At 51.5% G+C, this 14,767-nt stretch overlaps 5 protein-coding genes across 5 annotated transcripts; 2 read left to right on the top strand and 3 right to left on the bottom strand.

Moving 5' to 3' along the window:
- Positions 1-408: 408 nt before the first annotated feature.
- AYO21_00318 (hypothetical protein) lies at positions 409-1,716 on the top strand (the record flags this gene model as incomplete). Its single annotated transcript, XM_022650308.1, has 1 exon — positions 409-1,716. The coding sequence occupies one exon, from the start codon at positions 409-411 to the stop codon at positions 1,714-1,716; it is 1,308 nt and encodes a 435-aa protein (XP_022517634.1).
- A 1,142-nt stretch (positions 1,717-2,858) lies between these two features.
- AYO21_00317 (hypothetical protein) lies at positions 2,859-4,556 on the bottom strand (the record flags this gene model as incomplete). The annotated part of the gene is made up of 1 exon (XM_022650307.1): positions 2,859-4,556. The coding sequence occupies one exon, from the start codon at positions 4,554-4,556 to the stop codon at positions 2,859-2,861; it is 1,698 nt and encodes a 565-aa protein (XP_022517633.1).
- Positions 4,557-5,166: 610 nt separating this feature from the next.
- AYO21_00316 (tubulin alpha chain) lies at positions 5,167-6,847 on the bottom strand (the record flags this gene model as incomplete). Its single annotated transcript, XM_022650306.1, has 5 exons — positions 5,167-5,441; positions 5,496-6,194; positions 6,253-6,560; positions 6,623-6,681; positions 6,836-6,847. The coding sequence occupies 5 exons, from the start codon at positions 6,845-6,847 to the stop codon at positions 5,167-5,169; spliced, it is 1,353 nt and encodes a 450-aa protein (XP_022517632.1).
- Positions 6,848-9,118: 2,271 nt separating this feature from the next.
- AYO21_00315 (hypothetical protein) lies at positions 9,119-12,085 on the top strand (the record flags this gene model as incomplete). Its single annotated transcript, XM_022650305.1, has 1 exon — positions 9,119-12,085. One exon carries the CDS (start codon positions 9,119-9,121, stop codon positions 12,083-12,085), a length of 2,967 nt encoding a protein of 988 aa, XP_022517631.1.
- An 854-nt stretch (positions 12,086-12,939) lies between these two features.
- On the bottom strand, positions 12,940-13,939 carry AYO21_00314 (hypothetical protein; the record flags this gene model as incomplete). Its single annotated transcript, XM_022650304.1, has 2 exons — positions 12,940-13,112; positions 13,228-13,939. 2 exons carry the CDS (start codon positions 13,937-13,939, stop codon positions 12,940-12,942), a joined length of 885 nt encoding a protein of 294 aa, XP_022517630.1.
- Positions 13,940-14,767: the final 828 nt, after the last annotated feature.

The following is a 14,767-nucleotide window of genomic DNA, read 5'->3' as shown; positions in this document are numbered from 1 at the left end:
TCTGACGGCGCAAGTGGCAGTCGCCGTTCTTGGGCTTACAGAACTGCCTGTGGTGCCTGGAGCATGCCTGGGTCTTAAAGCACGTCATCTTTGAACTTTTTGTTTGATTGATTATTTTGATATGATGACCCGCGGGTCAAACCAGAGAATTCCATCAGAGAGGAATCGATGACCAAAAAATGTCTCTTCTTACAAACAAGATGAACCAGTGCTGAACAAGTACATAACCTCTCTCTTCTCCAACTAGTGCCCCGTTCTATCTGTGTTGTCTTCCCTGTGCTTCACCTCCAGCTCATCCTCGTTGAACCCCGCAACCAGCATCCGACTTCCCCCAGAACACACCGCCATCACCCGTTTTTTCTGGTTCTCTGGTAACAAAGCAGAGAGAAACAAAACCCCATAGTCGTCATGACTGTCCCAGTTCAAGTCCCTCTGTCACCCCGACCTCTCCGACCTAACGAGCGTATCCTGACCAACGAAGATGGCGGCATCGTCACTCCTGCTCGAGCCCCTTCCCCCGTCTACAATTTTGGCACACTGGCGGTGCATGCCGGTTCGCCACTAGATCCCTCTACAGGCGCCGTCATCGAGCCTCTATCCCTGTCTACAACCTTTGCACAGACGGCTGTGGGCAAGCCTGTCGGGTTGTATGAATACAGTCGCAGCGCCAACCCAAACCGTGATAACTTTGAAGAGGCTGTGGCCGCACTTGAACACGCCAGATTCGCTCTGGCATTTGCCTCCGGCTCAGCTACCACGGCGACAATACTCCAGTCGCTCGCTGCGGGCTCACATGTCATATCCGTTTCCGATGTCTACGGAGGCACTCATCGTTATTTCACAAAAGTGGCTCTAGCACATGGCGTGGAGGTCACATTTTCACCTTCTATTGAACTGGACGTTGAAGAGTTGATCAGGGAGCAAACCAAACTCATCTGGATTGAGAGTCCTTCAAATCCTACACTGAGTCTCGTTGATATCAGGAATGTCGCGTCAGTCGCACACAGACACGGCATTCTGGTTGTGGTGGACAATACATTCTTATCGCCCTACGTGCAGAATCCACTGGACCATGGAGCCGATATTGTTGTACACTCTGTGACAAAATACATCAACGGACACTCAGATGTCGTCATGGGCGTTGCTGCATTCAACTCGGACGAATTGAAGGAACGTTTGACCTTTCTCCAAAACGCCATTGGAGCTGTGCCTTCACCATTCGATTGCTGGCTTGCTCACCGAGGGCTGAAGACACTGCATCTTCGAGCAAGAGAGGCAAGCACAAATGCGCTAGCTGTTGCTCGAGCACTGGAGGCCTCGCCACATGTCATTGCAGTGAACTATCCTGGTCTGGATTCTCACAAGCAGAGGGCGATTGCCATCAAGCAGCACCGCGAAGGCATGGGTGGTGGGATGCTCAGTTTCCGTCTCAAAGGTGGACACGCTGCCGCAGAGAGATTCTGCCAACAAACGCGCATCTTTACCCTTGCTGAAAGCTTGGGAGGCGTCGAAAGTCTATGCGAAGTTCCTAGTGCTATGACGCACGCGGGAATTCCCAAGGAACAACGAGAGGCTATTGGTGTATTTGACGATCTTGTCAGACTTAGCTGCGGTGTCGAAGATGCAGAGGATCTCAAGAAGGATGTCCTACAGGCATTAGAAAAAGCAGTTGTTGCCTATAAGATTTCTAATGGTGTCAATGGGGCCAGCAGATGACCTCCTGGCATGATACCATGACTATGCACCTCAACTGCTCTCTCTCTACACAAAAACGATGTGGTTGATCAGGTTCTTCTCCTGCATTCTTCTGCTCCGCATGTTCACGTCCTACTTCTGGGGATGGCACTGGAGCAGATTTGTTTTCCGGGTGAAGATCGCAACAGTCAAGCATGGCTCAAGTTCGCGATTTGCTACCGGACACATCTCTCAGGTTTCAAGTCACTCATAACCTCCTTGCTGCGTCTTGTATTCTCAAAGAAAAACTCCATCACGGGCAAAGCTCTGACGATATCACTCGTCGATCGTCAACGCTCATCACTGTTATTCTAGTCTCTCGCTATGAGGACTCTTGTCAATTTGCCATCAGACACACTCAGCTCTCTACAACATGTCATGCGGTCAAGTCATCTGATCTATGATGGAATCTGGCGCAGGGGAAGAATCGTCCTCGCCTTGTTGAAGGAAATGTATTATGCGGTGGAAATGGTTTGGATGATTTTCCCCCTGGCTTTTTGATCTCAAACCCACTTAAGGCTGCTTGTGGGTGTTTCTCTATTTTGGAAGGGAAATAAAGCACAATCTCCCTGTCTAGAGATGCAGGAAATTCTTTATTGGTGTGGTCAGGAGTGATAGAGGGAGACGTCTCTCATCTCTTACATTGTACTGCTGGACTGGACTGGACTGAATGAACAGATAGATCAATAGAAATCATCGTGTCCCAACGACACACACGCACACACACACACACACACACACACACACATGTATTTCGGCTTCTGTTTCTCTCTCCCTCTGGGCTTCTCTAATGTGTCTCTCGGTCTAGTAAAGGATAAGATAGGATGGCATAGGATAGGAAAGAGAAGATTATTCAGATAGTATTTGATAAATCTCTCTCCCAAAAGGGAAGGCAACGGAATGTTTCTCATGAGGGATAGGCTAGATCGGGGGGTATCTCTCTTTCACAAATTAAAATATGCAAATATGCAAATATGCCAAAGATAGACATCAACGACGCCTGCGAGCAACGTACATAACTCAAATCCATCGCTTCGAACGCTGTATTTCGTTTCCTTTTCCGTTTCCATACGCAGAGGAGAGAAAGAGAGAGAGAGAGAAGAGCTGGTGAACTGCTCCGCTTGTCAGAGCTCGTCCAACCTGGCCAGTCTCGGGTCTTCTCGACACTGGTCTTCCTCTGAGTTTGTCGTCAGCCGAGGCGTCCCAAACACCAAGCTAGGAACCTCCGGGAATGCCTTTTTCCTCCTGTAGTTCCTCTCAGCGATACCCAAGAGAATCTCCCTCACGTCGTCTGGTACGTTCAGCCTCTTCTCTCCGCTGGCGGTGTCATTCTCGTTGCTGCTGGGGTCGCTAGGAGCGCTGCCGTCACCGCCTTCACTGAGACGAAGGAGTCTCTCATTCTCCTGGCCCCCCGCTGTCCCACCGAGTCTCAGGCTCCGGTTCCAATTCCCTTCACCATGCTGTCCCAGCCCGGCCTTCACGGGATCCCCGTGGAAATACCATTCCTTGCCCAGTACCACAGCGAGGACGATAACAAGCACCGCAATGCTCGTCCACCACACGATTCCCCACACACGGTCCCATGCCTTGCGGAATTTCTCTTCCCGGTTCTCCCATTCCTCCACTTTCGCTCGAGCTTTCTCCAATCGGGCAGATAGCTCTCTCGCCCTGGCGCTCACCTTGTCTCCACGCTCTGACAATTGTTTGGCCTTCACCTGCCTGGCCTCGAAGCCCCCCTGCAGAGTTTTGACCCGTCGGCGTGTATCTTCATCGACCCTTTTGCTCTCGCGCTCGAAATTCCTTATCAATGTCTCAGTCTGTCGTGCTAGAGACTGAAAACTACCGATCATGCTGACGAGGCTTCCAACCTTCTCGAGCAAGTTGTAGTATCCATAGTCTAATCGACGAGTTATTTCGACGCCTGTGGCGGTTATCTCTGCAACGCGGGATCGAAGTTCTTCTTCACCAGCTCGGAGTTCGGTGTCGCGGCGCTGGAGATCCTCAACTTTGACATGGATGCGCCGTGCGACGCGTGCGGCGTCACCGCGATCGAGGGCTTCTTCAAACGACGTCTTGGGCCGGAGGGGATGTGCTGGAGCTGGTTGAGAGATTTTGTCACGAGAGGCGGGATCGGATGTCGCACGCCGGCGTAGTTCAGGAAATCCGGACGCATTGTAATCATAGCGACCGCCGGCCTGGAAATCGCTTGATATTGCGGCAGAAGGACCGAAGAAATGCGCACCCGTGCTGTTGACACCGTTGCTGCCAGCACTGCGATTTGTTGGGTTTATCGGGTTGGGCACATTTCCTGTGTGTATTCGCTTGTCTCGCTCCGCGTTGAGTCCTGCAACCAGATGAGGGAGGGTCGAGAGAGCCTCCTTTGAAGCGAATCGACGGATGGGATGTGCTTCGGACTGCGTGGGGCGGTGACGTCTGAAGGTGAGACTGTGTGTTGAATCATTGTTATGGTGTGATATGTGAGAATGTGATTGGGAGTGTTGGTGTCCACTGGAGTTGTGGTCTTTATCCTTCTGATGGTGGTGTCGATGTGAGGTTCCTGGTAGGTGTAGGCGCGATGCCGTCTTCTCGAACGCACTGGTTGCAGTAGGGAGCGTGATGGCGTTCCGTGGTTTAGGATCTGCAGGTGAGAGATAGGATTTTGATCTGCCATGGGAGGGTCGTGAAGGTCGAGCACTCGGCTCTGCTGATTGAGGTTGGTTGGATGACGAGGGATCGTTCTTGTTCGAGGAGTTGGCATGGGATTGAGAACGGTAAAGAGACGGCCGCTGTTGCGGCGGGGAGGAAGAAGTCACATTTGACATTGTGGACCCGAAGCGACTCTTATATGGCGAATGGAATAGACGAAGTCATTGTCGGGCCATGAGACTTTGTAATATTCTGGTCACCAGGTCTCAATATATGCGTGAACAACGGCCTCGCTACCTACCACAGGACGAGGCGGGGATGAAGTGTAGACTGACTTGGAGAAGCACTCAGCCCGGTCACGTGCTCGAAGCCTCCAAGGCTGTCTGTTGTCACGTTTGAGCCAATGCTCTGGCGGACCTCTACGTCTCTGCCTCGAATATTGCGAGATGATTCTCATTTACTACTTAAGATGCCACTTTGGGCTTGCAGTCCTCTGAATAGTGTCACCAATCCTCAAGAATTTGGTATCTCTCATGGTAACAATCAGTATTTCAATCTGTGTTATCGACTCCCTCGCTGCCGTGACTCGTCTCATGCTTTCATATCGTAGGCTAACTCACTCCGGGCACATTCTGTCAAGGGTCTGCTTCTCTAGTCCAAAGACCGCATGGTTTCGTTCATGCTCTGCATGACTTGGAGCTCCGTGATCTGCTAATTGACCGTGTCTGTGTGATTGCAAATGAGGAGGTTCCGGGATTTCATTCACTTAGGTCTTGGTTGGATGACTCAGTACTCGGCGCCAGTCTCGTCTTCTGCCTCGAGACTGTCGCTAGCAACTTCCTCATAGTCCTTTTCCAATGCCGCGAGGTCTTCCCGAGCTTCGGAGAACTCGCCTTCCTCCATACCTTCGCCGACATACCAGTGCACGAACGCTCGCTTCGAGTACATCAGATCAAATTTATGATCGAGTCGACTCCAGGCCTCGGCGATGGCGGTGGTGTTGGACAGCATGCTAACGGAGCGGTCGACCTTGGCGAGCTCGCCACCGGGAACGGGCATGGCTACGATAGAGTGTTAATTAAAATAGAGCAAGCAAGAATCATCGAGAAACTTACGAGGTTGATAGTTGATGCCGACTTTGAATCCAGTGGGGCACCAATCGACCAAGTGGAAGCTTGATTTGGCCTTGAGGGAGGCAATAGCAGCATTCGTATCGCGCGGAACAACGTCACCACGGTAGAGCAAGGCAACAGCCATGTATTTTCCGTTGTGAGGGTCACAGACGACCATCTGGTTGTTTGGCTCAAAGCACTGCAGCGTCAGGTCGTGGACCTTGAAGCTCTCGTGCGAGGATCGCTTGGTGGACACGACAGGAGCATAGCTGATAAGCGGGTAGTGGATACGAGGATACGGTACCAAGTTGGTCTGGAACTCGTTCAAGTCGACGTTGAGAGCACCATCGAAGCGGAGACTTGAAGTGACAGAGGACACGACTTGGGCGATGAGGCGATTCAGATGCTCGTAATCGGGTCGAGGAATATCCAGGCTGCGACGGCAGATGTCGTACACAGCTTCGTTATCCACCAGGAATGTGCAGTCAGCGTGCTCAATGGTGCTGTGAGTGGAGAGAACGGCGTTGTAGGGTTCGACGACCGACGACGACACTTGTGGGGCCGGGTAGACAGCAAATTCCAATTTGCACTTTTTCCCATAGTCGACCGAAAGCCGCTCGAGAAGCAGGGCACCGAAGCCGGATCCAGTACCTCCTCCGAAGGAATGGAAGATCAGGAAGCCTTGGAGTGAGGAACAGTTGTCTAGCGAAGGGTCAGGGGTTTCGGCGTCTTTCTCGGATGAAGTCGCGTCAAGACTCACCTGCAACGCGACGAACCTTGTCCAAAACATCATCTACGAGCTCCTTGCCGATGGTGTAGTGACCCCGAGCGTAATTGTTTGCAGCATCCTCTTTACCACTAATCAATAGCTCTGGGTGGAAAAGTTGTCTGTATTGACCAGTTCGGATTTCATCAATAGGGGATGGATCGAGATCGACGAAAATCGACCGAGGGACGTGTTTGTTGTTGCTGGTCTCGGTGAAAAAGGTCTCAAAGGCTCCAGGATCACCGACGTTGGCATCAGGATCGGGTCGACCATCAGCCTTCAGGCCGTGTTCGAGGAGATACCTGGGGGAAGCGGATTAGCAATCGTGATGCAAAGTAGCGGTGGGCGCAAGGTTCGTTCTTACAACTCCCAGGCGGCATTGCCAAGCTGAGTGCCGGCCTGCCCAATATGCAGGTGGCAAACCTATGGAAAGATCAGTACATGCTGATTCGGAGTAGAGAGCTGTAGCTGATGCGAAGGACGCATGCAGAGAGATAGATAGAGTGGTGCGGATGTTTTTGGACAGGGATCGATGGAGGGGTACACAAAACAACAAAGGCCGATGTTCGAAACTTACCTCCCCGTGCATTCTGTGGAGATTCTGTGAGCACGACGCAGTGAAAGTACAATAGGGATGCGAGACTATCCAATGCCGACCCTCTGAGAGATCTGTCGGTGCACAAGATGAAGGAGAGAACAAAGGAGAGAATCAAGCCTAAAGTGCGCGGATGGTCAAGTGGTGTGTATCAATTTACAATTGGCGCGTCCGATTAGGCAAGACGGAACAGGATAAACAAGCCAAGACTTTCAACCGGCCGTCCATACACTCTTCCGTCCACGTACCGAGTCACCGAAACCTCGTACCTTCACACAGTTTTGTACCTGCAGCTGTCAAACTGCTTTCACTCGTTCTTTGCCTGCTTGAGTTATGCCAAAGGAACTCGTAGATCTGGCAACGAACGAGACGCATTATTCAAACCAGTGACAACCGACTCCCCGTTCTGGTCAGTAAGGTCATGGTAAGCCACCATTCGGCATCAAAAGGCTACCTGATTTCCATCGAGACTTGTGTATCGTGGCATCTGAACAATCCATGACAATATAATAAAGGACGAACAATCCGTTTGTGATCTCCAGGAACAAAGAGCTTTCAATAAGTTTTTAACTGAGCCTCGGCTGCATTTTGAATTTTGGGGGCCTCTTGATCTGATCCCTGGAGATCTTACGAGGTACGAACACGAGATTGTTGACGATCAATAATGCGTCACTCTTTCGCTCTGTCCTCCCTCAAACTCGAGCTATTATTTTCGTCTCCTGCATTGACCCGAACTCAGGGGTTGATCTGGTGTCTGGGAATGTTGGCTACCGACATGTTTCAGGGATGCCGGTTCTCTGGGCATCCTCGCATCGACAACGACACCGCAAATTAAAGCCTCTCGAGAAGCAGCACATGTCAAAGATGAAACAAGGCTTGAAAGACAATCGCCAGGGCCACAACGGCGGCGCCGCCACACACTGATAAGAGGCCGAAATAAAATTTGGATCAGAGCTGGGCGTCTCCTCCTCCAGGGGCGCCACAACATGCTCGACGCTTAATTCAGATAGTCGCCCTAATGCGTCCAAGGCAATAGGTATCAGGAACAAAATGCATTTCCAGGCCTACCTAGACACGGTTGCACTCGTAAGCGAGCTGAAAGACGGCTGGTCTGGCTATGGCTGATTTTATTTAAAGAACCTCGTACTCATACATGTGTAATCGATTTCAACTACAAGTATACTGGGGGACCTGGCTCGCGTGGAGCGAGAACCAACCAGGTCATGCATGGAGAAGTCAGATTCTCTTTTCGGAAGAAGTAAAATATCCATCTGTATAATAGAGAACAACTGTGTATAATGCACAAACAGAAGCTTTCGGTCATTCAGCTCTGCAACTCTCCGAGAATGCTCAGTCTTCATCTCGATCGTCCAACAAGCTATTGAACTGATCGACATGTGTGCTGTTATGAGAGATGGGGCGACGGTGAAGAATGATGCAACAAGGATGGGAGCTCAACACTCCACCTGCGCCACCGTCAGAAAATTCCCAGCGAAGATCAAGCACCAACATTTGTCCTGGGCGGCTTCTTCCAGGGGTCAACCACCTATGACAAACGGCTTGGGGCGGCTTCGGGTGGCACGATTGGCAGTTCGGGGGATGGGAATCTGCCGCCCTTGCAGTGGCTACCCACCATCCATGGCGCCTATTCCTTTTACTTCGCCATGGAACCCGCCCGGTGGAGCGCACAAACACTCCATCCGGTGCCCACCTCGCCCACCCTTGACCTGGTCCCCAAGAGCAAAGGCTGCCTATCCCTGGCAATCGCTCCGTTTTCGCGGTATCTATCTTTTTCTTGCCCTGTGCTTATTTTCTGGGCCATACGTAACTACTGATACAAGTAAGAGTTGATTTTTGTACCCAATTGTGCCAGTCCCCAGCTCGCAAGGTAGACATGCAGCATGCATAAAGGGAATGAGGGGAGAATGCGCAGCACGTCGGCCTCCGTCACAGATGTAATTTCTTCCATCTCATCTTCATCTCTTATATTCCTTCGTTTCAACATTCTATGATCGCGTAGACCCTCTTTAATATTCATACCAAGTCTTCAGACAAATCCTTTCCCCAGTTCTGACATCTCACGCCTGTGTGACTCCATCCACCCAGGATTGGTACCCATATTTTGCGTCATATACGCCCACACGTTCGCTACCTTGTCTTCAGAGCCGCTGGCTGGCTTCTGATGTACATATGATATTGGAGGGGTGAAGAGGAGGATCGTGTTAGAGAGAAAGAGTCCTCTCCATACCCGTGCCTCTACCCAACATGACCACGCCCGAGAAAGAACTGCCTCGCTTCGAGTTCGACCCTTCCAGCAAGAGACCCTCCGACGACGATCTCACGGCTGTTGAAAATGACAGACACGAAGACTCTGTCGATGGCAAACTGTTACACGACCGGCTGAAGGCGGAAACACGTCGTCGAGATACAGGAACATCCTTCGATGACCCGCGGTCCCCAAGCAAGACGCGAGAAGAGGCCCATCGTCTTGAGGACGAACTTGCCGTGCAGAGAGCCGAACGACTCACGTCAATAGAGTCCCAGCAGTCAGAGGGTGGTCGAAATTCAGCGCAGCTTCATCGATCCCGGTCGAGAGCACCCGAGCCACTCGATGAGTTCGATACAGCCACGAACCCTATTCACGAACGTACCGCCATTTACAAGCCTCCCGAAAACCCCAGCACTAAGATTGCCAAATTCTTCAAATACATCCACCAGTCTAGCTTCGTTATCCGCTATTTCACCTACATCGTCCCGCTCTTTGCCCTCCTGCTGATTCCTATTCTGGTTGGAGCGTTTTTGCCTGCTGCCGAGCACGCGAGTGTTGGTGGTGTCGATCTGATCTGGTTCGGAGTATGGCTGGAAATAATTTGGTTGACTCTCTGGGCCGGTCGTATCGCTGCCCGGATGATCCCATATCCCCTTGGTCTCATCTCAAGCCTCTTCACGAACAATTCCAAAAAGTGGCGAGATTTGGGCAAAGCTCTCGAAATCCCAGCGACAATCTTCTTCTGGTGGCTCGGCATTGAGATTTCTTTCCTGCCTACCATGACTAACCATCATGTGAATGGCTCCAAACAAACCAAGCATTGGGAAAAGGTTCTCAACAAAGTCATCATCTCTATCTTTGTGGGTGCGACTTTGAATTTCATCGAGAAGATTATCATTCAGCTGATAGCTATTTCCTTCCACTTGCGAACTTATGCCGACCGGATTGAAATCAACAAATTTCAGATTGGCAGCCTGACGAAACTCTACATCTTCTCCAAGGCCAAAATTGCCATGGAAGATGCAGAATTCGAAGAAAAACACCTGGAGCCAGGGTCGGGCACAAAAACACCTGCCCTTTATGCCGCGCATGCTCAGGAAGCTCTCACCAAGGCCTTTGCTAAAGTCGGTGATGTGGCTGGCACAGTCGCAGGTGATTTTACTGGGAAGAAGGTGGCAAAAAGCGGCCACCCTTCTCAGGTCGTCTTAACCCTGCTCAACAGCACCAGCGGCTCGCAGGTTCTGGCTCGACGTCTGTATCGAACATTTGTGCGAGAGGGCTTCGAGACCGTGTCGTCAGAAGACCTGAAGGCGGCCTTTGACAATGAAGAGGAAGCCGAGGCAGCGTTCAGCATGTTCGACAAAGATATGAACGGAGACATTTCCATGGAGGAACTCGAAGCCGTCTGTGTCGAAATCGGAAGGGAAAGAAAATCAATCACTGCTTCCCTCAAAGACCTCGACTCCGTCGTCAGCAAGCTTGACGATGTTCTGTTTTTCATCGTGTGTGTCGTCACTATCTTGGTCTTAATCTCTCTCATTTCTACCTCAGCAGCCGGGGTCTTGACTTCAGCTGGCTCAGCCGTCCTCGCTTTATCTTGGCTATTTTCCGCTACTGCCCAAGAGTTTCTACAGTCCTGCATCTTTGTCTTCGTCAAACATCCCTTTGATGTTGGAGACCGAGTTTCAATCTACGGCAACACTGGGTCTTCCCTCAAAGGAGATGACTACTTCGTCAAGGAAATCTCGTTGTTGTATACGGAATTCAAGAAGATGGAAGGCCACATTGTCCAAGCGCCGAACTCCTATCTTAACACGTTGTTCATCCTAAACATGCGGCGCTCTGGAGGCCTTGCTGAAGCTGTTCCGATTGTCATCCGATTCGGTACCACTCTGGAACAAATCGAGGCCTTGCGCAACTCGTTACTCGAGTTTGTGCGCTCTGAGAAGCGTGAGTACCAGGGCAATATTTTGACCGAACTTAGGGAGGTGACCGAAGCGTATTCTCTCACTTTGAATGTTGTTTTCTTCTACAAGTCGAACTGGCAAAACGAGTTGCTTCGTCTTCAGCGACGAAACAAATTCATCTGTGCTTTGATGGTGGCTATGCAGGAGATTGGCATTGAAGGTCCTCGTCGCAACCAAGCTGGTTGGCGACCAGACGTGCCGTACTTTATGCAACTGCCTCCTGGGGCTCCACCTCTCATCGGCGGAAATCCCAACGAACTACAACCCGGTCATGCTTCAGGAAGTATCACTGGAGATCCGCTCCACCATACTCCTGCGGCTGCGGCGCCTCCGCTTCAATATCCTTCCATCCTGCGACGACGGCCTAGCACTGGTCAACTCGGACGACCTAGAGGCGAGTCTCTGTCGGCCATGGCCAGGAGAGTGGATTTTTCGTTGGGTATGAAAGACGTGAGTTCCGGAGAGCAACTCTCGGATGTGTACGAAGACCGCAGTCGCCCGAATTTCGAAGAGGTGATTCGCGAATCCAACAGGATCGAGGAGGAACGAAGGGTCTCGGAATCTCAAGAACGCGAAAGCCACGGAAGGTCAACGTCCCGCGAAGGACATATGATGAGTGGCGTCCTGCGGCGCTCGACCACTCAAAGCTTGGGCGGTAACAGCAGAGTGTCTATGAGTGGTCATCATCGGGCCTCGATCAGTAGCACCGAGACACATCGCAATCGCTTCCTGAGCCGCTTCAACCGCCCCGGTCGAAGCATCGATCTTCCACGTGACTCCCTAGCGGAAGAAGGTCAAGCTCCGCCCATCGCATCCCAGCCGCCCTTGGATGCGAGATCTGGTAAAGTCAGCTCGCAGGCAGTACGGGTGGACTCGATCGCATCTCAATCCAACGAGAACGAGCCGTTTCCGTCCATGGCTCCAGTGCGCAGCAGGGCGGAGGACTTTGAGTTGAGAAGGCTAGGCGGTGAGGGTCCATCCAGCCACCCGCACTGAAATCCGCAGACGTCCTCCCCTCTATCCCATTCTTTTGTCTGATGGTGTACATTGATCCCCCTCGGGTGTGGAAGACTCGGGTTTTCTGGAAAACAAAAGTTCTGCTGCTGGTGGGTGGCCTCCACGGGTGTCGGGCCTGGGCGCGCCTGGATTGGAGGCTGCGAGATATATTTACAATATTCGATTATGTATAGACACGTTATGAAGTGGTCTGATTCGACTACGCGGTGATGACTACCTATAGAGATAGAATTTTATGAACGGACGAGATTTGGCGTCTGACAAATTCACAAGGCCACAAAAATTGGTGTTGGTTTTACCTTGTAAGATTTCTAGGGACAACGATCAAGACAAAGACGATGAGACGAGACTAGGACCAGAAACACTTGGTCTAGCGCATGATTTACCAATGAATGTATATACCTTGAGCTGTCGGTGCTATGTGAGTGGCTAATCTGACGTGTATCGACTCAGTAAGGGAGAGGCTGACTCTATGTGTCACGTGTGGACCTCAATACCTAGCCCGGCAATATATCTGAATTCGGCCTAGTTTTCGCCTTAACAACTTGTCTTCACTGCCTTTCTTTCAACGTCCGGGTCGGTGAAACAAGTTATGACCGTCCTACGCCGCCCCCAGTATTGGACCCAACTGCCCCTTTCAAACCAAGTCACTGTGAACAACATCTCTTGTGCCAGCTTTCCCGTGTGCCACGCCTCGTATGTAACCTTTCCTGTGGGCTGGATTCGGTCAGTCCTGATGGCCGTGCCCACGGCACGTCTCTGATATTTCCTGTCTGGGTAGCCACAGTACTTGGTTGTCGAGACCTGAGGGGCCCTTCTGTCCTTGGCCCACTTCACGATAGCACCGGCCAGCCCGCCAGACCAATTGTGAAGGCGGGTGAGTTGGCGATTTCGTCAGCTTTGGCCTTCATTTCGTCCACGTCCCAGTTCGCCCAGATAAGCTTGTTCTTCAGGAACTTGGCTTCGGGGCTGCATGCCCAGACTGCGAACGAAGCTGGCAAGTCGGCTGGTATCGAAGGGCGTATAAGTTAGCGAGGGGTTATTCCGACGTATTCGGGCGGGGTTGAGCCTGGCTCCTTGGGCCATTGACTCAACGAGACACGATGGTGGGAGTGACTTACGCGTATCCATAGGTGCCATGGCACCATGTTTGATGTTGATATCGCTTGAAACGACGCCCGGCTGGAAACTGACCACATGCAAATCCGGGTGCTCACTCTGGACGAACTCGAACAACCTAAGCGATGCGAGCTTGGAGGAGGAGTATGCTGACAAATCGGTCACCATGGCAGTGGGGACGTGGATAGCGGCCGTCGAGACGTTGATGATTGTGGCGGTGGGCGATCCTACAGGGAGGAAGGCTCGCACGGAGTGGAATGCCCCAAGGATGTTCACTTCGAAGGATGTCCACCATTCCTTAGCATCGGAGGCCGTAAGGGTCGCGGGCTCAGCCAGATGGCCCGCGTTGTGGACAAAGATGTCGATCGGTTTGTTGGCCTGTTGTCGAATGGTTTTGAAGGCAGCTTCGATACTCGAGGGAGAAGCTATATCCGCTGTCACGGCGACAAGCTTTGTATTTGGGTACTGAGACTCGAATTTGGCCTTGGTAGCGTCCAAGGTCTTCTGTGTTCGTCCCACGATGCCAACAAGACTGACACCGGCCTTTGCGAAAGCATTGACCATCGCAGAGCCGATTGCGCCCGCGCCACCGGTCACGATTGCGGTCTTGCCCTCGAGTGAAAGTTCGGGGCGTGAAGGGTCAATACCAGGGTAGATATCATTGTGCCAGGTCGGGAAGGGAGACGGGAGTGGAGTGGCAGCGGCGTCGCCCATTTTTGTTTAGAGATGCTGATGATTTCGGGTCAAAGGTACGCAACTTCTAGGTATGATTTTTTTTTTTTGGAAAGAGTGAAGCAGACTTGATGAAACACACTGGGCTGAGGGGAGGACATGCCGGCGATATATACCCTTGGACAGGCTGACAAAGCTATACAACTTAGGAAGGCACTGCCTATTATGCAGACAGTCATTTCAAAGCTGGGCGAAGGACCACCTGGACGGAAAGAATCCGGTCATCAGCTGACGCTCTCGGAACCTCTTATCTGGTTTGTTCTATGTTCCACACGTGGCTGTCATACATACACATACGATGTGGGCCGTTATCTTCTAGGGCAAGGCTGCAGCCTCGTCAGGGTCGACCTGATGGGGCCAGATGTTAATAGGGCTGGGACTGGTGTCATTCAGCCGTGACCTGATCAACTCAACAGACGAGGCTGATGAATGGAAAGGTTGGCTTGCAATATCGCCGACAAGGTATTGAAGATGCCCACTTGGGTCATGATGGGGATGAGAAGCCACTGCCACACCATGAATATAACCACTCTAATCAAGCCCATGGTTGGGACCCAGGATGGTGGTGCCTTTTGACCCCTGAAAACAGAGAGTATCCAGGGTTTGAAAGTAAGAGTGATGTACAGTCTCTGGTGAAAAGCAGTGACATGATCTGATCTCTGAATGTCTTCACTTACAAGCTTGCTGCCAGACCTCAAGGTGAGAGACTAGTGAGTTTGGACAAAGTGAAGGTCGACATGGTGACACTTTCGCCAAGTGAAGTTGAAGTTGCCCTCAATTGATTTTGTCGAGTACAAAACTCCTTCTTCC

This window comes from Fonsecaea monophora, assembly GCF_001642475.1.
Source record: "Fonsecaea monophora strain CBS 269.37 chromosome Unknown Scaff1, whole genome shotgun sequence".
In the NCBI taxonomy this organism is placed as follows: domain Eukaryota; kingdom Fungi; phylum Ascomycota; class Eurotiomycetes; order Chaetothyriales; family Herpotrichiellaceae; genus Fonsecaea; species Fonsecaea monophora.
Note: the sequence above shows the minus strand (reverse complement) of the source record. Positions and strands in the feature narration are given on the sequence as shown.